The 20,486-nt window shown below is 37.2% G+C and overlaps 4 protein-coding genes across 4 annotated transcripts; 2 read left to right on the top strand and 2 right to left on the bottom strand.

Moving 5' to 3' along the window:
* The first annotated feature begins 4 nt into the window (after positions 1 to 4).
* On the top strand, positions 5 to 9,121 carry LOC115442555 (DNA oxidative demethylase ALKBH2-like). Its single transcript, XM_030167612.2, has 4 exons — positions 5 to 452; positions 2,330 to 2,509; positions 2,811 to 2,974; positions 8,706 to 9,121. The coding sequence occupies exons 1-4, from the start codon at positions 283 to 285 to the stop codon at positions 8,843 to 8,845; spliced, it is 654 nt and encodes a 217-aa protein (XP_030023472.1). The 5' UTR covers positions 5 to 282; the 3' UTR covers positions 8,846 to 9,121.
* Positions 736 to 1,908, bottom strand: LOC115442554. Its single transcript, XM_030167610.2, has 2 exons — positions 1,554 to 1,908; positions 736 to 1,357 (listed from the first exon to the last, which is right to left on the bottom strand). The coding sequence occupies exons 1-2, from the start codon at positions 1,774 to 1,776 to the stop codon at positions 798 to 800; spliced, it is 783 nt and encodes a 260-aa protein (XP_030023470.1). The 5' UTR covers positions 1,777 to 1,908; the 3' UTR covers positions 736 to 797.
* LOC115442552 (tetratricopeptide repeat protein 30A) lies at positions 3,288 to 8,630 on the bottom strand. Its single transcript, XM_030167607.2, has 2 exons — positions 8,482 to 8,630; positions 3,288 to 5,293 (listed from the first exon to the last, which is right to left on the bottom strand). Exons 1-2 carry the CDS (start codon positions 8,533 to 8,535, stop codon positions 3,359 to 3,361), a joined length of 1,989 nt encoding a protein of 662 aa, XP_030023467.1. The 5' UTR covers positions 8,536 to 8,630; the 3' UTR covers positions 3,288 to 3,358.
* A 143-nt stretch (positions 9,122 to 9,264) lies between the features above and the next one.
* LOC115442551 (rab5 GDP/GTP exchange factor) lies at positions 9,265 to 19,882 on the top strand. Its single transcript, XM_030167606.2, has 10 exons — positions 9,265 to 9,884; positions 14,276 to 14,455; positions 14,989 to 15,209; positions 15,461 to 15,570; positions 16,206 to 16,372; positions 16,720 to 16,862; positions 17,331 to 17,441; positions 17,836 to 17,946; positions 18,530 to 18,664; positions 18,935 to 19,882. The coding sequence occupies exons 1-10, from the start codon at positions 9,692 to 9,694 to the stop codon at positions 19,751 to 19,753; spliced, it is 2,190 nt and encodes a 729-aa protein (XP_030023466.2). The 5' UTR covers positions 9,265 to 9,691; the 3' UTR covers positions 19,754 to 19,882.
* Positions 19,883 to 20,486: the final 604 nt, after the last annotated feature.

Genomic DNA, 20,486 nt, shown 5'->3' on the forward strand with positions numbered 1-20,486 from the left:
TTCTTTTTTATGGTAACATTTCATATTGTTGTGACCTTGGTAGTGACCTACAGACAGTGACGATAATATATGCAAACTATTACCTATTGTCTGTATTATAGACGAATAACTAAAATAAACACGATGAATTCATAAATCATTTAAAAGCTTAATTGTATAATAACTTCGGGCAATGCATAATAATAATTTTCTTGAAACTACAAAGCCGGTGTTTTTGACAAATGACAATACGATACTAATGTTGTCAACAAATAAAAAAAATACCTATTAAGTTTCCGAGAAATGGATAAACTTAAAAATATCGATGTAGGCTCAATAAAATGGAAATCTATAAAGGATGAAGGATTGGATTTGGAATATTGTGTACCGATACCAATATCAACAGCTAAAAATATATTTATGGAACTTGAGAATACACTGGAATACTTTACTGGAGATTTGGCGAAAATTAAGTAAGTGTAACTTGTTATATGTATTTATAAAACACTGATGTCAGTTGTTTGGAAGTGATCGCACCTGCCTATAAGTATCTAAAAATAAAGAGATTACAAATTATGATTTTGTAACGTTTTTATTGTGTAAGTTACGAAAAATATCTTATATGTTACTACAATGATATAATAAAAAATGATATTAGATTTGGTATTAAAAATTTAATTGAATTTATACATTTTACTTCTACATTATTAAGTATAAAGTTAAGATCTTGTAATATTTATTTTAATTCCTTTTGTGTTTTTATCTTTTAATAAACTGTATGTTATAGTACATATTTTCATATAACGTATATACTAATACTATGAATTAATTTTTCTCCTTTTTATGTCTTTTATGACTTGGAGTATTGCAATTTTTGCATCTAACTTTTCATCACTCGTTAAAGTCTTTATTTGCGGAACTAAGGACAGTAAAAAGTATGTGTCCTCGTCATAATTTGGCAGAGGACTATTTATTTCTACTTCTTCAAATTGAGGCTTATAGATTTTTTTGCAGTCACTGCTTCCCGATGGCGTTTGCGGACAGGTAACCGGCCAATTCTCTTTTGATCTTTTATTCCGTAGCTCTTCGTCCTCTGACCCGCTATTTCTTTCACCGAAATTGTCATTAGTACCATCAATAGCATCATCGTTGTCATCATCCGTATCATGTTCTTCGGCATCATTACTCCCTTCCTCAAATTCGTCGTTATTATTGCTTTCTGCGTTATTTAGTATGTTTGTTAAAAATAACAATTTCTCATAATGTATATATTTTCGGCGTTTAGAACTTGCTTGGCCACTCTTGACGCGTTGTTGCCATTTTAATTCGCGGCAAAAGCAACTCCTTAGATTTGTCCACTTTTTTTGCACTCGTATAACTAAAAAGATGAAAATGAAATATAAGATTCAAATTATGACAAAGGTTTATATAATAGGTGCAGGGCATTTCAAGTTTTGGAAATTTTGGAAAAAATCGGTATTTTAAAGTAATTCTCATTAATTGGTCACATTAGTTGGAAATCAGCTGCCTGCTCAAGACAATATTCGTTGACTATCCATTACTTTTTTACTTACTGCTTTCGTATTTCAAGCCCGAGTTCATATCTTCCCAGAAGGAATATATCTCTTTGCAAATTTCTTCCCATAACTTTTTCTTCACACTCAAATCTGCATATTCTTTAACATTTTTGTTGTACAATGCAGGTCGCGCTTCCACTAATTCGATAAAACGATCTATGTCCTCTATATAAAAAACATCATTAACCGACTGTGAAGGCAAAAAGGATAATTTGGACATTGTAACTTTGCACTAATCTACAAATAATTCGACAAAACACATGATCGACTGTTGCGTGACAGTCGATGGTCTCAAACCAGAGTCTCAAACAGGTCAAATGAGATTAAATATGGCTGCTTTTTGTAGCGGCTGTCATTTCTGGCTGTCATACAATCGACAGTTCAACGATTTTCCTGTTGCTGCTGTCGACTGCTTTGTAATTTGTTGTTCAGTTCAAATTTCAAGCTGTGTCTATGGTTAGTTAACTGAGTTAGTTTATTTTACTACTATAATTTAATAGATTTATTGTGCTTTTCGTTATACTCTGAATTAATATTATGTATTAACATATCTTAACATCATCTATATAAATGTGGTTTTATTTTATATAAATTAAATAATTATATTATTCAACGACAAAACTGCTTATCGACTAAAAGTTTTTAACTCCTATATATCATTTACACATCTTTGGATTTACACCATTGTGATATTAGTTCTCCAAGAAAAAAATAATATGGGAATTTCTTCTCTTTTTATCAGGTTTATAGTTGTAAAGATTGTTTTTTTCCAGAGTTTTCGGAAAAGTCCATCCCCTGCCAAGGCAACAAGTGGCGTTTGGGGATCCAGGCATCACTTATAAGTATTCTGGAATAACAGTTCCTGCGTTACCTTGGCCAGCCCCCGTACTTGCTTTGAGAGAGTTCCTCCTAGCGATTAAAGGAATCAAATATGATTTTGTTTTGGTTAATAAGTAAGTGCATTTTTAAATGAAGTATTTCTATTTCAATATTTAGTAAAAAATTTACTTACCCATAGTAATCGTAAAGTAACACTAGGTTATTTTATATTTATGGCAATTTCTTTTTATTGGTCGTGGAACCGGTGACGTACTGTGTTCTATGCTCAAATATGATACCAACACTTGATGTTTTGTGATACATATACCTATGCAACATTTGAATAATTATAATTATAGCTTTACTAACTTACTACTTTACCAATCTTTGACAACAAACGGAATAGAATGTAGATCCTCAAATTCTTTGTATCAGGTATAGAGATGGCAATGATCATATGGGTGAGCACCGTGACAATGAGCCGGATTTAGACCCGGAATATCCCATCGCGTCAATATCGTTGGGTCAAGAAAGGACCTTCGTTCTAAAACATAGGGACGCCAGAAAATCTGGCAAAGACAAAAGAGTAATGCCAACAGGTAGGTGTTATACGCCCGGAAACTTGTTTTAAAAAGTTTAAAAACGATTTTTTATGTTTTTTTCTTGTTACACCGAAACATTATGTTAATCGACTGTCACCAGAGTTACTCTATCTTAGCGTTAGCGCTAGACCTCTTGCTTGTCACCAAATTCATAAAAAACATTAGTCTTCTTCCGCAATTGGGTAGAAGGCCTCGCAAAATCTGCAGCCTGGAGACTCGCATTAGTTAAGCTCAATAAAAATACGACTCACTGGAAAAAGTTCTATAGTTTTTAATGCGCTGAGCATTGTGTAGATAATGGACAACAAAATTAAATAAGTAATTTATTTTATTTATGATCAGAAGTACGCCTAAACCTGAAGCTGTAATAATTATATGCACCTATTTTAAATCTTCATACTTATTAATAGTAACATAATCGTCAATATTGCGTAGTTTGTAAAACATGTACCGAAGCAGTCGAGCTTCGTACGTGACGGTGTGTTTCGCTTTACTGTTAGCATCCTCTTCCTGGAACGGGCTCTCGATGACGGTGCTGACCCTACGCCCATACGCCTCGCAGCCTTCGAGAAACACCAGGCAGTCCTTAATCGTGTTATCTTTAACAACGATCAAGTGTTTTGCTAGATTCTCCAGGAACGATAAGAAGCAGCGTTTTGCGTAAAACCATGTGTCAGTGCCAAGACGTTTGTTAAATGGTTCCAGGGATTTGATCACCCTCGATATCCCAAACTCATAATTGCCTTTAGCGCAGTACAGTGTTCCAATGACCAAATTGACTATGCATAAGTGAAAGAACTTTTTTTGAGGGTCCTCAAATATTTGCTGCTCTTCCTCTTTCTCTATTTTGCGCATGATGTCCTCTGCTTCTTCGTTCTGTGAGGTCATTATATACGACACGCATAAGTTTGCCAGAACCACAGCACTTATGTCTAAAATGTTGTCGTATTGCTTCTTAACGATGGGTTCATAGAAGCTGGCCGCCTCTTTGTACTTGTTTTCTTGCATGAACAACACGTGAGCTACGTTAAGTCGCCAAACGTCGGACTCGTTGCAAAACTCGACTGATTTGCGAAATATCTTCTCCACTTGTCCGTAATTTTCCATGTCCCAGTATATTTTAGCTTGAGCCATCACAACCGGGATGTATCGCTCCAAAGCTTCTTCGTATTCCACAACAGCTTTCTTGACTTGATCGTTGTCACCTTGCGAGCGACTTTCCTGTACAACTTTAGTCAGTTTTCGCAACTGTTCGGCATGTTTTGAAGCGATATCTTCATACTTTTGGAATGCTTCTTCAGGAGAAGTTTGGCTTGTTATAATAGCATCCAAAAAGTCATACAAATATGGCGTTAGATATTTGTAAGTAAATTGTGCGTTCTCTGCTAACACGTCGGCAGCTAAGTCGTAATATTCAAATTTGCAGTACAGAAGGAGCAAATTGGCAAATGTTTCTGGAGGGAATGGATCTTGCTGAAGTAAGAAATGCAGTTTTTCGAATCCATCGGTCGGTTTTATATCTATGGACGTTAAAGCAATATTGTGGAGGGTAACAGCGTCCAATTCATGTTCATTTCTCGGAGGCATATCGTTCAAAGCCTCTCTTGATGCTTCGATATTTTTTAACTGATACTCTATAGCCGCTTTCAAATTAAAGACTTCTGTTAGAGCTGTTTCGTGTAGAGTTAATGTATTCCCCACAGACTTCACTTCAGATGTCTCTGCTTGCATACCAACAGCCAGCTCCGGATGATCCCTTATACCTTTCTCAATAACAAGAGTTATATGTTTCAGCGCTTGTGGGTATTCTTTGAGACGGAAATAACAGAGCGCAATATTGTAATGTAAATGTGCATTAAATCCGATCACGTTCAGACTCCGAGAGAACTTTTGCAAGGCTTCCTCGTACTGATTTTCTTTGAACAATAAACATCCCAGATTGATATCTTTGTCGGGATCTTCTTGCGGGTACGAATCAACCAATCCCTTCGCGGTTATCGTATCATCCTCGCCGTATTTGATAGCCGATTGAAGTTTGACAACCTTCCGTTCTAACTCTGGTGCTGTGATCTGCATCGTGACCTTGTATGATTCGTCGAACATAGACGCTTGGTACAACGCCTGCGCGAAGTACAACTTGTACTCGGGTATATCAGGGTGCATGGCTGTTAATTGCTCATAGCAGTTGGCGGCTTCCACGAACGCCTGGGTTCTGAAGTAACAATAACCTAGGAGGGATAGACCAGCTCGATTCGGATTGAAGTTGATGGCATCGTTGAGGGCCTTGATTGCATCCTCGTACCTCGCTTCTTTTATCTGGAAAAGAGGACAATATACTGAAACCTTTAAACAACACGAATATGTCTGCAACATAATATGTCTCTGGCATATCTTGCACCTTCAAATAAGCCTTGCCAGAGAATGCTGTAAAGTATTATAATCGTCATTGAGATCGTTTTTGTGCATAATATTACTCTTAGTATATAATATAATAGATCAATCTTACAAACTCTCTCTACGGCTCTATCCCTGAATGATGCAGCAGAGATAGAAGTAGTATATTCACATTTCAATACCTACTATTTTTTTCAGTACCAAATTTGATCTTATGAAAACTATATGAGACCTTCTCTTTAAACAATTATCTAAGATTATTCAAATCACAAGTGTTACATGAAAGGACGCCTGTAACAGCCGCCAAGTGGTCCTGTTGACAGATAACGATTCACAATGGTTTACTCGTGGACTGCTGAATATAGGTTATCATCCATTGCACGGATGATCGCGTGGTTCTTTGTTTAGAATACAAACTTTTTCTTTGGAATGGGGATGTCTTTTTTATAGCATACGCCAGTCTACGGGCAGTGTGTCACGTCATATTACATAAAAATGATCTCCCGTAAACATGAAACAATCTAGAATTGTGGAAGCATTAGGAGCCTTATGGATGCGTCAGGAATGTTGAAAAAGAGAAATAGGAATTCAGAAGGGGTGTGGGTTATTTGAATCTTGACATATAATGGACCCATGTGAGACAGTAGATTTGCATCGGTTAAGCTGACCCCATTTACGCTTTAAGGTAAACAGGCGTGGATATATACTATTTCGTGGGTAATAACAGATTTAAGTTCCCTATTCTCCCTTATTTTTGACAAGCAGTTCACCTTAATAAACATATTAAACACAAATACTACAGGATTAAACTACATAATCCAATCATAAATTATATTCAATAAAATCCGTCGCGATATGAACAATTTTCGTTAATCTAATCAGTAGCCCCGTTAAACGAAACGTGAGTATTCGTTTTTGGTCCTCTTATTTATTGATGTAGAATTTTCTGGTATTTTTTTCCCGTTTTCGCCGTGCACCTTGAATCGCACTTCCTTGTCGCAAATTTGGGCACGGCATGGGTTGGGCTGTTTGTTTTTATTATCTTTGCTTATGCAGTGAGTTTATCTTTGGAATTGAGGAAATGTATAATATGTCTGATTGTGTACGATTATGTACGAAGGTCGGTTATGTTTTATTTCTCGTGGTTTCCAGTAAGATCGATATATATATCTGATAAAAAAAATCTTATGATGTGTTACTTTGTTTGTATTCGCAGTACGTGAGCCAAAGGTACTTCCTAACAGGATGTTTATCCTTAAAAAACTGTTTTCCAGATAAAAACTCCGACCCTGGACTCACTAGTCTAGCACGCATGTGTTGGCTGAATGCTTAACGGCCGTTGCGCGTGCTCGATGTTATCAAATTCTAAGCCTGTGTTTAGATACGAGTCTAATCTACTCAATTCAAACTAGATACGCCTGTATTTGACGCGGTAAATGTGTGTATTGCACTTGTTGGGAATTAGTTTCGTAATTTATATAGGACGAATCTTTTAATACCTAAAACTTAATGAGGGGATGACAGGTCATTCACCTGTTGGTAAGCTTAGCACTGAGCGCGGATGCCTATGAACGTATACAAGGCCTGTGGCAGATTTATACTTATCTTAAGTAATAAGTATAGGCCACCAGCGACATAGCTTAGTTGGGGCGTGGCGGGGAAGGGGTCAAAATTCGTACCAAAGTTTTTTTTACTTTTGTCGCATGTGTTAGTGCTTTAGGAACGCAAGCGTAAACCTTATTTGTTGAAGTAATTTTTTGCTTCCGACCGCTGCTTTTGGCCGGTAAATTTTGGGTTCGCCCCGGATGGCAATAACCCACGCTACGCCACTGCAGGCTACCAAGTTTATGCCGCCCCACATGTCCTGCATCCAAGTCTCGATTTTGCGGGAGTAAATAAAAAGTCTCCCATGGCGACCAATTCATAGGTTACATACATTTTTGTTTATCAGGGGGGTAACCACAAAAAAGTCATTGGGTAAGATGCTTGAAATGTATCTCTTTCAATTTCAATTCGTTTTATTCCCTACAAGACAATATTTGTAGATTTTTAAAGTAAGTAAAGTTCCTACGTAAGAATCCTGGTAAAAAATAAATCACGTCTGAACGACGACTGCAGTCTCCTTTCTAGTCCTCTTTCTTTGGTACTTAGCTACTTCTAAACTCTTATTCGATTTGAAAGGAATATAATATAATATCAATATTTAGAGTGTTCTTCATTATTCGTCCTCTTGTCTAAGTTTGCCTTGAGCTAGTTTCTTGTAAGCAGGAACCGGATTACATGCATTTATATTTGCATTTTTTTGGCATATTTTCCGGTTTTTGTATGTAATGTCTGGGATGGTTAATATTTTCATTAGGCGATATTTTATAACTTCCTCGGGATAATTAAAGCGGTAAAGCTAAAATAACCCAGTATTTAAAATATACGTCAATACACAATACTATTAAGGAACAAGAGAACTTATGCCATAGATAATAAGTATTAGTTTAGCACCAAAGTTTATAAAAACAAACGAACCCAATATCACTGTGCCCGCCCCGGAGATCGAACCTCAATCTCAGCGTGATAGCCGTACCGTGTACGCAACACATATTCTACTATACCATTAGAAAAAATATATGGACTATGAACGAGAATAAAAATAAATTGTCCATTTATTTAATTTGAATAGTAAATAATAAATTGTATGATGATTTGTAAAAATACGTAATAAATAGTTTCTTTTCATTAACACTGCATATTTTGACGTTTTTCATGCATACTTCGGGGATCTTAGGTTGCATATAAATTGGTATCTTGTTATAATATTAAAAAAATGCGTTACGTAGTATTTGAACGGCCTCTCTACTAGAAGCGTAGGTATGAAATGATCTGTACAACAGGAGACTGTAATTCCAATCCCAGGTCGGGAAACATTTAATGTGGATTTTATAATACGATTGTTGAGGGACTGTATCCCCCTGAGTAGGTACGAGTTAGGCACGCTGGTCATAATACCTAACTAAGCTAAATTAATTTTGCTACGTTTGGAAAAGTGTGTTGTACTGTTTCTATATCAGAATGAGTTAAGAAAAAGTTGCAAGTTGTATGATTATAAGGAATCTTACCATTGTATATATAGTTTTAGTATATTGCCCATCTTTTATTTGTAAATAATCCATTGTGATCAGTTGGTTGATTTTCAAATAGAAATTATGAAAAAATTCTCTGCCAAAATTGTTTGAAATTTGTTACCATGACAACAGGGTTTTTAAAGGAAGTTAATTAATGCGTTTCAAAGTTTTACTTAAAACAATTTACTTAAATGCAATAACAGAATTTTTCCTTTCAGTAAAAATAAATCTGGAGAATGGCAGTGTTTTGATGATGAACCCCCCGACAAATGAATTCTGGTATCATTCGTTGCCTACGCGGAAGAAATTACTAGGTGCAAGAATCAATTTAACATTTAGGAAGATGAAGATAAAATAAACATACATCAATTTTATTTGTAAATAATAATCTAATACCTACTGATAGATAATCTCAGTTAGATGTTTTAGTTTTATGAGAAAAAACCCTGTTTGCGTAAGCTGAACGGTTTATTTTCCATTGTCATTGTTTTATGTCTGTGACTGTCGAGGAAAACAAATGTCAACAGAAACGTCAAATCAAAATGGTTTGTTGTGTGAGCGAATGTAATCAGTTTTGTTAGAAATAATTCATGACAAAGTTGATAAAGAGGAAATAAAAGTATTTGAAAACAAAGGTGAGTGTTTATTGTCCGCTGCCGTACTTTCAGACGTTACCATAAATTTGCGCACAAAGCGTAACGAATGCTAGTAATTTATACAGCACATTTGGTTATCGTCGATTTTCAAGTACGCTTTTACGATAACGGCGCCCTATATAACGGCGAATGACCGTCGGACGGTCATCGTTAACGTTTGGTATTGCAATGTGCTGTGTTTTGTGCGTATCACACCGATTTTGCTGCGCCCTGCGTTTAAAATGGGTTGAATTTGTTAGCGAACGCGGTGCGTGTGTATTCTGCAAGGAAGTTGATGAATAGGAAGCTGTAGAGAGGTTTAAGAGCTCGTTTAGTTAGAGACACGGGTAACGAGTGTACTCGAAGTATTACCTGTTGTATGTACTTGAGTTAACCAGTTGGAACTGGTTTGATTTCATGCCTTTATTTACTTTGAGAGTAAAAGCCTTAGCACAATTATTTTGGGCTTACATTACTGAATCTCATCACCATCATCCCTGGAAATAGCTCTATCATAAATAAACTTTCAAATCATACAAAGTAATCGTATCTATACAACTATAATTAAAATGTGGTACGGTCCGAATTTGCAAAGGTCTTACAAGTACATGATGTTTGCATCCAAGATGCCTTCGTTGAGGATTGACCAGAGCGACCTGAAGTGCAAGAATGGCTGTGATTACTATGGCAACCCGCAGTGGCAGGGCTACTGTTCCAAATGTCACAGGGAGCAGATGCAGCGCCAGAGGAAAGCCGCAGCTGGTAAGTCTTTTTAATGTTTTATCAAACCAGCCAGTGTATCAGAAAAAGATGCGTAAAATGTAACTTGCATTTTCATCATAAATATATGTTTTGCTTGGAGACTTTGGACTTCATTAATAATACTGCAACAATTTAATTATAAAATAATTATTCCATAAGTAAACCTATCTTTTTTAACATTGAATTTGACCAAGTTATAGTTGTGCAGTTTTGTAATTAAATTTAATCAATAATTATGTCTTATTTTGGTACTTATATTACACAACAATGCAGTCACAGAATCATAGTAAATGAGAAGGTCAATAGAGACAAACTACAATATTACATTGATTCTCTCTCCAAGCACACATCTCTGACTTCTCATAATTTTATGTATTATTTATTATCACATCAAGGTAATGAGATATTTATTTATTTAAAATTGAATATAAACTTGCAATGAAGGTACACCAAAATGCTTATATGATATTTCATCCACTAAAATGTTCTATTTATAATCTATATTTTGGTTTATAATCTGTACTTATCATAGAAATTTTAATGAAGAATTGTTGACATGCAAGCAAATATAATATCAGACCTTTAGGGTAGGTAGAGACTATGGATTGCTATCTTCCATAATAATATTTTTTGGAGATATCTGATGTGCAGATTGCTTTCAAAATTATGAATTGACAAAGAATTTACAATATAACATTGTGTTTCTAACACTGTTACATTTGTATGTTATATAGGTTTGATAACGAAAAACTTAAATATAATGTACTACATTTATATATCTTGTATTATTAATAAAGATTTTATTGAGGAAACCGCTTTATATATATTTTAATATTATTTTAAATGATTTAAATCACTATAGTCGATTATCATATAACACTATGCTATATGTATGTTTGTTTAAAAAAGAGACTTTATTTTCCTTGTATCTTTATGAAATGAGGCAAATTTTAGAATTAACATGGTGGTGTTTTTAATGTAGTGAATAAGTCACTGGGCTTTTAATATGGGACTATACCAAAATAATAGTATTAGGATCATGAAAATTAGCCACTTCATGTCACAAGAGTGCAGTGCAGTTCATAGCGGCAAAAAATGGAGGTGCCCTAGAGTCATGAATATTATTTATGATTTTTTACTCTGGGATACTGTTTTCCGTTTTCTGCACCATAGTTAGATCTATATACTTCAAGCAAAAACAGTAATGTAAAGATTGGACTTAATGTAATAGCTGCTTATTATGAGACTTGACATCTGATGATTCAGAATGTACCTTGCAATTAACTTTTGGTATATTTATTATTTTTATAGAAAGTCGTAGCATATTACGATCAAGTGATCTTTTACGTATCATTATTCTGTCATAAAATACTTTTTAAAATATCGGAACAGGATATGGTCGCTTACTGCATAATTATCGGCTGTTTATTGCATTCGTTATAACGCGCGTGCTATCTAGGACTGATAAGTTCGAAATTTAAATTCTCTTATCACGAAATCACTGTCAAACCTTTGTTAGCAAAGGTTAATCGGGGCTTATCGAAATGGCCATTCATTCACTTCTATATTTTTAAAGTTTATGGGAACTGTTATAAACAAGCGGAGGACTTAAGCTTGTTGTGTGTAAAAGTTTATAAGTTCGGAGTGTAAAATCGTAAATGACGCAGTTGTCTTTTACTGCTCCAATTATAGGTCGAATCATAGAATCAATAGATTTATCCGCCGAAGCACGGTCACTTTACAGACGCCTAGTACTGTATCTCCCCCTAATATTTTTTGGAATTTTTAATATTCATCCAATCAGTAGTAACCCTCTCGGTAGTAGAGGAGGCCCATGCCCAACAGTGGGACAGTATATAATACAGGGCAGATATTATTATTATATATATATCCAATATCCAACTATGTTTGAGTGTAATTTTGTTTTTTTATATCGTTGTCTTTTACTGTCTGACAGTAGAATTGTGTAATTCTATAAAAAAAATGTTTAGTTACATTGAACAGAAGAACAAAGCGGCAATAGTCTAGTTGGGAGTGGAACGGACAGCCGAGACGAATGTCCGTAGGTATAAAACCCAAGGGCACGCATATCTGACTTTTCTAAAGTTATGTGTGTATACTTTGTGAATTATCGCTTGCTTTAACGGTGAACGAAAACTTCTTAAGAAAACCTGCATATCTGAGAAATTTTATAAAATTTTTGAGGGTATGTTGAATCTGCCAACCCGCCTTAGGCCAGCGTGGTGAAATAAAGCTTAATCCCTCTCGATAGTAGAAGAAGCCCGAGCTCAGCAGTGGGACAGTATATAATACAGGGCTGATGTTGTTATACATTGAGTAATGTAACGTCATATCGTTCGATAAAATTGATCGATTATCGAACGAGTTAAGTTAAACTCCGTTTGATACATTGCACTTCACCTTGCATTGTATTTATCAGTCATCAGATAAAAGAAACATGTTCACTTTTATGGCTTTATAAAATGCTGACTTGTGCGCTGGTTTTTTCACGCGGGCTTCAGTTTGTGTCAAATCTTTAATAAAACTAGCCCACATTCTTTCTTAGACTTTAACCTTACTCCGTACAAAATTTCATCTTAATCGGTCCAGTGGTTTCGCCGAGAAAGCGTGTCCGACAGACTAGACTTACCTTCGCATTTATAATGTGAGCGGAGTATCAATGAAAAATGTTGCAAAAACTGAGAAAATTTATTCCTTTTGACAGCTTCCGTTGCATGCGCTGCGTAAACGGTTAAAGTTCGCAACAACCATGTATGACGGAATTGTGCCTTTTAAAAAGTTCTAAAAAATATTTAATAACATAAATTCCCCCGTCCTATGTCTGCCTGTCTGAACGTGATAAACTCAAAAACTACGCAACGGATATCGATGAAATTTGGCATGGAGATTGTTTAAGGGGAATTAATTTCTGAGAAGGACATTGGCTACGTTCTATCCCAGGACTTTTATCCCAGAAAACTATCACGCAGGCGTAGCAACAGACATAAAACAATAAGGTATAACGACGGCTTTAAACAAATTGTTTGTTTTTTTTTTATAATTAGGGCGAATGAACTGCAGGTAGCCGGAGGTAGATAGGTACCTATTTTTGTTCTTAAAGTCCAACAACAAAGCCATTGTCCTGACATGTATTTAATATGGTAAAAGTCATATCTACCTGACTATACGAGCCATCGTCTACCATTACCATTGGTTAAAGCGTTTTGTAGAAAATATTTGAACTTTATTTTACTTAGATTCACGATATATTTATTACGTCATATTTTTGTATAAAATGCCACAGTATTTAAAATGAAACGAAATGATTTATTTGAATCTGTAAAATGTTCTACATTATTTAGATTCCGTCAATATTAACTCTACCGCCAGTTCGGAAAGCAGTTTTCACCAGAGAAGAACGGGTAAGAAACTCTGGTGTTGCTCTTTTCAATCAGTTTAGGGTAAAGACTACAAGTACATGATAAAGTGAGAAGAGAAAAAAAAAAGTTAAAAGCAGTTCATTTATGATGACAACGTATGATATAACTTTAATTCCATTTCTATGATTAAGATTCTCCTCGATCAAACGGCCTTGAGCATTCTTTCCATACATTATCGGTGCAAGAGTTCCGACGGGAATAAGCAAAGATTTATTAATAATATCTTAAAAAAAAACAATAATAGCTCTTTTTAAAAAAAATTACTATCAAAATTTTTCTTACTAAACATGTGAACTATAGGAGATGCACGGAATCAACAATTTCAGTGGCTTTTATTGTGAAATTAAAGATATAATATCCATATTATAGAAAGAATACTACCAAAGATATGATAACATATTGTAGTAATATAATTTTCTGTATGTTTCAGAAATCTCCAGTACATAGTTTCTAAAAAAATGGTTACTGCGCTATTTTGTGAGCGCCTAAAGTTGTTTTTATTTTGTATTTTTTTTCCTACTAGCTCTACAAAGTGGCTTCACTGCACCTAATGTTAAGCTAAGCCGATAGAAATAAGCCTATAGTTACAACGATGACACACGATGGGACTTTTTTAAAATTTCTGATAAATGTACTTCCCGCTCGGAGTACTTCGATATATATTTGCGTCAGTTATGACTACATTAAGTTATCACTTGTAATACTCAATACTGTGACGCGAATCCATGCAATATCTATTGTAAACTGCATCGATTTACTACGCGTTTAAAAACTTCGTGTAGGAGACTGTTTTAACCGACTTCAAAAAAAGAGGTTCTTAATTCGACTATTTTTTTTATGTTTGGGTGAACAGATTTTAATGATTCTTTTCGTATTTGAAAGTCGGTGCTTCTTTTGTGGTCCCGATTTTTTTTAAGGTTAAAGTGTTTCACAGCTTACTTCCAATTTCAGGCAAAGCAGTAAAGACATCTCCTCCACCACCCAAGCCCGAGCAGAAGAAACAAGAGCGAAGTCTGAAGCTGACGTCACACTCATCCTTCTCTAAGTTCGAGGAGAAACGGCTGCGGCAGAGCGAGACCCTCAAAAAGGCAAACCTTCTTAAGTTCAGCGTGTTCAGGAAAAGCAATACAGGTTTGTATACTCTTAGGGTCTGCCCGATGATATTGTACTTTTTTTTTATTGTGGCTGGGCAGAGTGGCTCACTACAGCTGAGGTTAAGCGAAGTGAAGCCAAAAGAAATTGTCTTTAAATTTAAAAGACTTGGTAAAGAAGGAGGTTTCTTATTCAAAGTCTTGTTTATTTTCTTCTTTCGTTACTCTCTGATTTGGTCGATTTACGCGTTTTATTGAACCTAAAAACTGGACTTTGTTTACGTTTACACTTGCGTAAGAAGTCGTTTCGAGATCAAAAATTTGAGTACTTTTCCTCCCTCACACCCACCATTACAACTCCTGTAAGCCAGGATCAGCAGTGGCACGCATTTTATGACACCGAGCGATGAAGCTCGGCGAGTCTTAGGGAAAACTAATTTGTCATTATCCCGCAACGAAATTAATCAAACAGAAAGATAGGGAGGAGTTGGAAATACTTTTTAATGTCAGTATGTGTAGAGTGCATTACCCAAACATTACTATGTATGATCAAATAGTTTTCTATATTTGAAGATGAACAAGACCATTCGGAGCGCCGACCGCCCGAGTTCAAGATCCCGGCGATGGTGAACGAGGGTATGAAGACAGACTTCCGCGTGCGCTTCCCGCAGCTGACCACGCAGGTGGACCGCGACGCGAGGATGTTCGTCTACTCCTTCATCATGGACGTCATCAAGTGCGCCAACGTGATGACCGTCGACGAACTCTCCGAGAGGGTACAGAGGCACTACCAGGTGCGACGAATAGTCGAATACTTAAAAAAAATGGTTACAGTGTTCGGATTCAAATTATTGCATTAAATTGGCTATAAGAAAAAAAAAGTTTAAATTTGCCTTTGGCTTCCAATAGGGATTACCCGCCGACACAAAAAAAAGAATATTTGACAAAAACAGAGTTTTTGCGGCTGAACTAAAATTGCACTTTTAAATACACACCAGGTGTTTGAGTAATTAACACATTAACAACAGTGTTTTTTTTGTTGTAGCGTTTCATGAAGCACATGGAGGTGTCGCCGCACTTCGCCCAGGTGGACTCCGACACCAGGGAGCTGCTCATGGACTTCGTAGAGAAGCACGCCATGACATACCTGCACGAGTGAGTATACTGTGCAAATAATGTATACCATATTCTGTAGTAGTGGCGAAGGATGTAACTTTCCGAAAGGGAATCCGACACAACGAATTTTGTATTTATATGTATAAATGCGGTCTACAAATCGTTTTGATGATAATTAGATTCTAGATAAATTCAACATAAAGGAAAGCCGGCAGGAATCGGATTATATGGACCCTTCGCCACTGTTCTGTATTGTCCGATAATACGTTCAAGCTTGCTTTTAAACATTATACGAGATGTTTTATTCTGTCTCCATTAGTCTTGCGGGATCCGAAGTCCTTCGTAGTCGATTCCATAAAACACCATCAACCGTTTCTCTCTGTTCTACCCCTCATGAGATTACCGTAATACGTGTGTTTCTATGAATATTGCAAAAACGATTTAGATTCGTTTTTATTACCGGCCTTTTTTCTAAACTAGACACCCTCCTGGAGAATCAATCGCGTGCAATTGATATTACAAATATTCACATAGTGTCATTCCAACTCGGAATTGAACTGAAGATAATCTAGACAAAAGGCTGAATAATATCGACCCATAATAACCAATCAATCAACCAAGTCATTGAATAATTTAAGCAACTAGGTATATAATGTATTTGTTGGTCGTTTCAGGTTGCCATCAGTGGTGTTCTCGCCGAGCGGGACGGATGACGAGCGAGCAGACCGCGCCATGTCGGAGCGCATCCAGCAGCTGAGCTGGGTCGGCGAGAAGCATCTCGAGTGCAAGCTGGATAGGAACAGCGCTACCTGCAGGCAGTTGTTATACAAAGCTATTAGCGGTGAGTTACTATAAGGAAATGAACAAGTAAAGTTCTTTTTCACAAGCAAAATACATTATTACTGATTGGCTATATCTCTACATGCTTATTGCCTAGTGTGAAAATGAGCGCTACAGAAGTGATTGCGTATTAATAGCATGTTTTTCCGCACTGCTCTAGCAGATATATCAGCTACACAGACGATGCGAACACTTCTTTTGTGCAAGTCAACGCTCATGGCGCTTATTTTGACACGCCAGGTGAGTGGTGAGCCGCATGAATACTATTTAATATTATTTCATGCTACAGTGGACACGGTGATAGTTGATGGTAGCGGCATGTAGTTATCGTTGTAACGTTGTGCTCAGAGCTGCTGGGCATGGACAGCGCGTGGTGGGCGGGCGGCAAGCTGGGCCGCGTGCGGCGCTGCTGCCGCCACGTGCTGGCGCTGTGCGCGGCGCCCGGCGCGCCCGCCTCCGCCGACGACCTGCTGCCCGCGCTCATATTCACCGTCAGTACACTACACTCGCAGCGATGGGTGACCATGGGAGCATCGAATTGCTACCATGTTTATTTATACTTGATAATTACTATGGTCATGGATGGTTTGTTACCATTGTCATTGATGGTTTGCTACCATGGTCGTTGATAGTTTGCTACCATGGTTGCCAGTGGATTTTTACAATGATTGTCGTTGATGTGCATCTAATGTTAATTATATTATTATTTTTTAGAAAAGTGCTATCATAGGAAAGTAGGATATTGAGACAAAGTTCCCAACATATTTTTCTATTTAAAAAATATCTACATTGAATGATAAAATAACCAAAGCTGGTTGATCGATAGTGTGACGACCGCCCGTAAACAATAACACTATTCGATTTTATAACGAAGCACTACAGTACACAGGACACATATTGTAACATAAGTACTAAATATAGCCGCTTATTGTCCAGTAATCACACGCTTCCTCATGCAGGTGTTGAAAGCGAACCCGCCGCGGTTGGTCAGCAATATAAATTTCGTGACGCGCTTCTGTAACGCGCAGCGGCTGATGACCGGCGAGGGCGGGTACTACTTCACGAATTTGGTAAGGTATATTGTTTTCATATTATATTTTTCTCATTGTCTTCTCAATCTCATTAAAACTGATATATTTGTACTTTGAGTGATATAGTGTTATATTCACAAGGACAGCAACATGGGTAATATGTTATAAAAAGAAATTAATATAGTATTAGTTAATAAAGATATAAATACATTTTGAAACGCCGACGTGTATCCACTGCTTGTAGTAAGTGAACATACAAATAGAATATCGATTGATGAGAGGTATCCCTCGTCAATCGACACAATCCCAGCCTTTTCGAAACCGAAAATACTTAGTCTGATTCTTAAAACGCGACACATACGTGGGTAACGACGGGTTTTATAAGTTAGCTTGTCTCTTTGTAAAAACGATATCCTTTACGTTTGATTTCCAGTGTTGTGCGGTGTCGTTCATCGAGAATTTGTCAGCCGAGTCCCTGAACATGGATAAAAAGGAGTTCGACTGCTACATGGCGATGCCCGCGTCCATCGGAGGCAGTGCTTGGGTCAGTTGGTATCTTGTAGTTTAGGAAATGTGCACTAGTATCGGAAGGGCAGCGCTGGCTTCACTGGCATATTGCTGAGTTGGAGCCTTTTTTGTGACAAACATAGTTTTAAGTGTTTTTAGCCTGTTTCATTTGTTTGTTATATGTATCTTGTGTTTGTTGCAACATAAATTACTTTCTAACGATTTATATAGGTAGGTAGGCAATGCCTTGGCTGTGCCTCTGGTTTCGCTTTAGACCATGGACAGCGGATGGCCATCAGGTGGACCCCTTGCTCGTTTGCCTACTAAGGCATTAAAAAAAGGAAGAAAAATTTATGTCACTTGATGCCTGATGGTCTTACTTGGTCCCTCTAAGCACCACACGGCGCAACTAGCTTGAGTTATTCACTCATTATCCACAAAAAAAAAGCTTTGAATATTTCACCTGGGCCCCCCTTGTAGCTCAGTTACTCTAAGTTCTAATTGTTTATAGATGTCAATGAACGGTTTGCGTTAGTCATTTACTTGACTTAGTATCGTAATAAATTTGGATGAATCTAGACATGTGTTTTTAATAACCGAAAAATACCGATATATTGCAGGCGGCCGCTTTGTCCTTATGTGGTGCGACTCGCGAGGCGGAGGAGCAGCAGGCCATGGCGGAGAAGATCCTTGCGCAGACGCAGGACATAGAGAGCAGGGCGGAGCAGCTCGCAACCAATGCGGTCACATTCGAGGTACGTTGGTTATGTCCTGGCAGAGTAGTAACTAGTTTACTAAAGACAGATTGTTTGTATTCACGGTCCTCAGAATTATTAGTAATTTATGAATCTAAAATCTAAATACGTTAGAAGTTTTAATAACAACTATAAAACAATATTTTTTTTTAATTAAAGAATTTTTCGTTTATCACATAATTTCGTACAAAAAGTCAGTTAAGACCAATGGTTATCAACCCACAAAAGTGGTCATAATACTAACAAAAATTAATTTATTATCATTCACAGGAACAGATCGCTAAAAAGGTCCAAGACGTATTAGCAAAGACTCCGTTGGAGATAAAGCCGCGGAGGGAACTCCCGCGCATCGGCAAGTTCAAGGAGATCAGCACAGCGCCGCTCATAGACTTGGAGAATGGTCATCAACAGCAGACGTACCAGCCAGCGAGTATATCACCGCAGCCCTACCAGCCGGCGAGTATTCCACAGGAGCCCTACGAGCCAGCGACACAACCCGAGCCCAGAGTGGTAGTCGAAGAAACGACAGAGAAACTCAACATCCTAGGCTTCGAAGTGATAGAGAAAGAATCACCGTCAAAATCACCACCAAATCCAGACCAAAATTGGGATTTGAAACAGACGAACTCTATGGAGTTACTCACGCCTTCTCCTTTAGGGTTCACACCGTTCGACTCGAGGTCTATGGACGAGCTGATGACGCCAGACGAGTTTGGCAGCGACAACCTCGCACCAGGCCTCAGTAATATAAACTACGACATCGATCTCTCAGACTTTAGTGGAGAGAACAGCATCGCAGACGACGCGCCGAAGTCCGAACCCAAAGACCCGTTCAGTCCCGAAGCGCTGAAGAAGGAATTCGACCCATTCGCACCCCAAACGTCACGGGAACAGTATAAAATGTTGGAGACGTACGACGAATTTAGTCTCGTAGATCCGAAGACGCATGTCCAGTCCGACCCTTTTGAAGTAATTCACAGGACAGAGGGTAGTCTGAGAAAAGAGAACGCGTCGATCCTAGACGACAGCCCGACCTCCGTGTGCCTGCCCTCGCCACTACAGCCACAGAGCAGCGGGAAGCCGGCCTAGTTCGGAATTGTTGAAATTATGCCAAAATTTTGGTTGGTGCTAAGCGGATATGTTGATTTGTTCAATTGTTATTTATTACGGTTAGGTGTTAAGTCACATTACATTGAGTGTAATAGAGAATTTGACTAATGTGCTTTTTTATTTTGATTACGGTCCTTGGTACCCTGTTTTTAAGAGCTATAAAAATCGACATTATTACAATAAATTTCCCCGCTGCCGATAGCGCTATCAGAGAAATGGGAATCTACTATATTGAAAACCTGCGCTTGGGTAAAAACCCGATAAAAAGCTATAAATAACTGGATGAATACTGTATACAATAAATATGAGTATAATTTCTTATGTATACGCGAGTGTCGACATCGAAATGAAAACTATCGGATTTTATCACAGGTTTTTATATTATAATTTTCTGCCTTACATGATTACATATATAATTGTGAAATGTAGGTATATACTGTAATTGACTTCGGGCGACCAACACCTCAAACCCCCGACCAGGCTGCAGTATACGAAACGTCGGCAAAATTATAACATAAATAAAAAAATAATATATTCACGTCGAATTGATAACCTCCTCCTTTTTTGAAGTCGGTTAAAAAACGCGATAAAATAAAAATAGTTTCATTTCGATAAACAAGTTCACCGGGTTGATGGCCCATATATAATCAGCACAATACATCAAATAGTTACGTTTTCGCCGACCTTGGTAGCATACGTTACACACCGTCTA

The sequence above is a fragment of the Manduca sexta genome, chromosome 17 (assembly GCF_014839805.1).
Source record: "Manduca sexta isolate Smith_Timp_Sample1 chromosome 17, JHU_Msex_v1.0, whole genome shotgun sequence".
NCBI lineage: Eukaryota > Metazoa > Arthropoda > Insecta > Lepidoptera > Sphingidae > Manduca > Manduca sexta.

Excerpts from the sequence above, each read along its gene's own strand:
- LOC115442551 (XM_030167606.2), top strand. The coding sequence starts at position 9,692 with ATGTGGTACGGTCCGAATTTGCAAAGGTCTTACAAGTACATGATGTTT. Across the intron at positions 15,210-15,460 it reads GGGTACAGAGGCACTACCAG|CGTTTCATGAAGCACATGGA; the intron begins GTGCGACGAATA and ends TTTTTGTTGTAG. Across the intron at positions 15,571-16,205 it reads GCCATGACATACCTGCACGA|GTTGCCATCAGTGGTGTTCT; the intron begins GTGAGTATACTG and ends TGGTCGTTTCAG.
- LOC115442555 (XM_030167612.2), top strand. The coding sequence starts at position 283 with ATGGATAAACTTAAAAATATCGATGTAGGCTCAATAAAATGGAAATCT. Across the intron at positions 2,510-2,810 it reads GATTTTGTTTTGGTTAATAA|GTATAGAGATGGCAATGATC; the intron begins GTAAGTGCATTT and ends TCTTTGTATCAG. Across the intron at positions 2,975-8,705 it reads CAAAAGAGTAATGCCAACAG|TAAAAATAAATCTGGAGAAT; the intron begins GTAGGTGTTATA and ends TTTTCCTTTCAG.
- LOC115442552 (XM_030167607.2), bottom strand. The coding sequence starts at position 8,535 with ATGGATTATTTACAAATAAAAGATGGGCAATATACTAAAACTATATAT. Across the intron at positions 5,294-8,481 it reads CTAAAACTATATATACAATG|ATAAAAGAAGCGAGGTACGA; the intron begins GTAAGATTCCTT and ends CCTCTTTTCCAG.
- LOC115442554 (XM_030167610.2), bottom strand. The coding sequence starts at position 1,776 with ATGTCCAAATTATCCTTTTTGCCTTCACAGTCGGTTAATGATGTTTTT. Across the intron at positions 1,358-1,553 it reads GGGCTTGAAATACGAAAGCA|TTATACGAGTGCAAAAAAAG; the intron begins GTAAGTAAAAAA and ends TCATCTTTTTAG.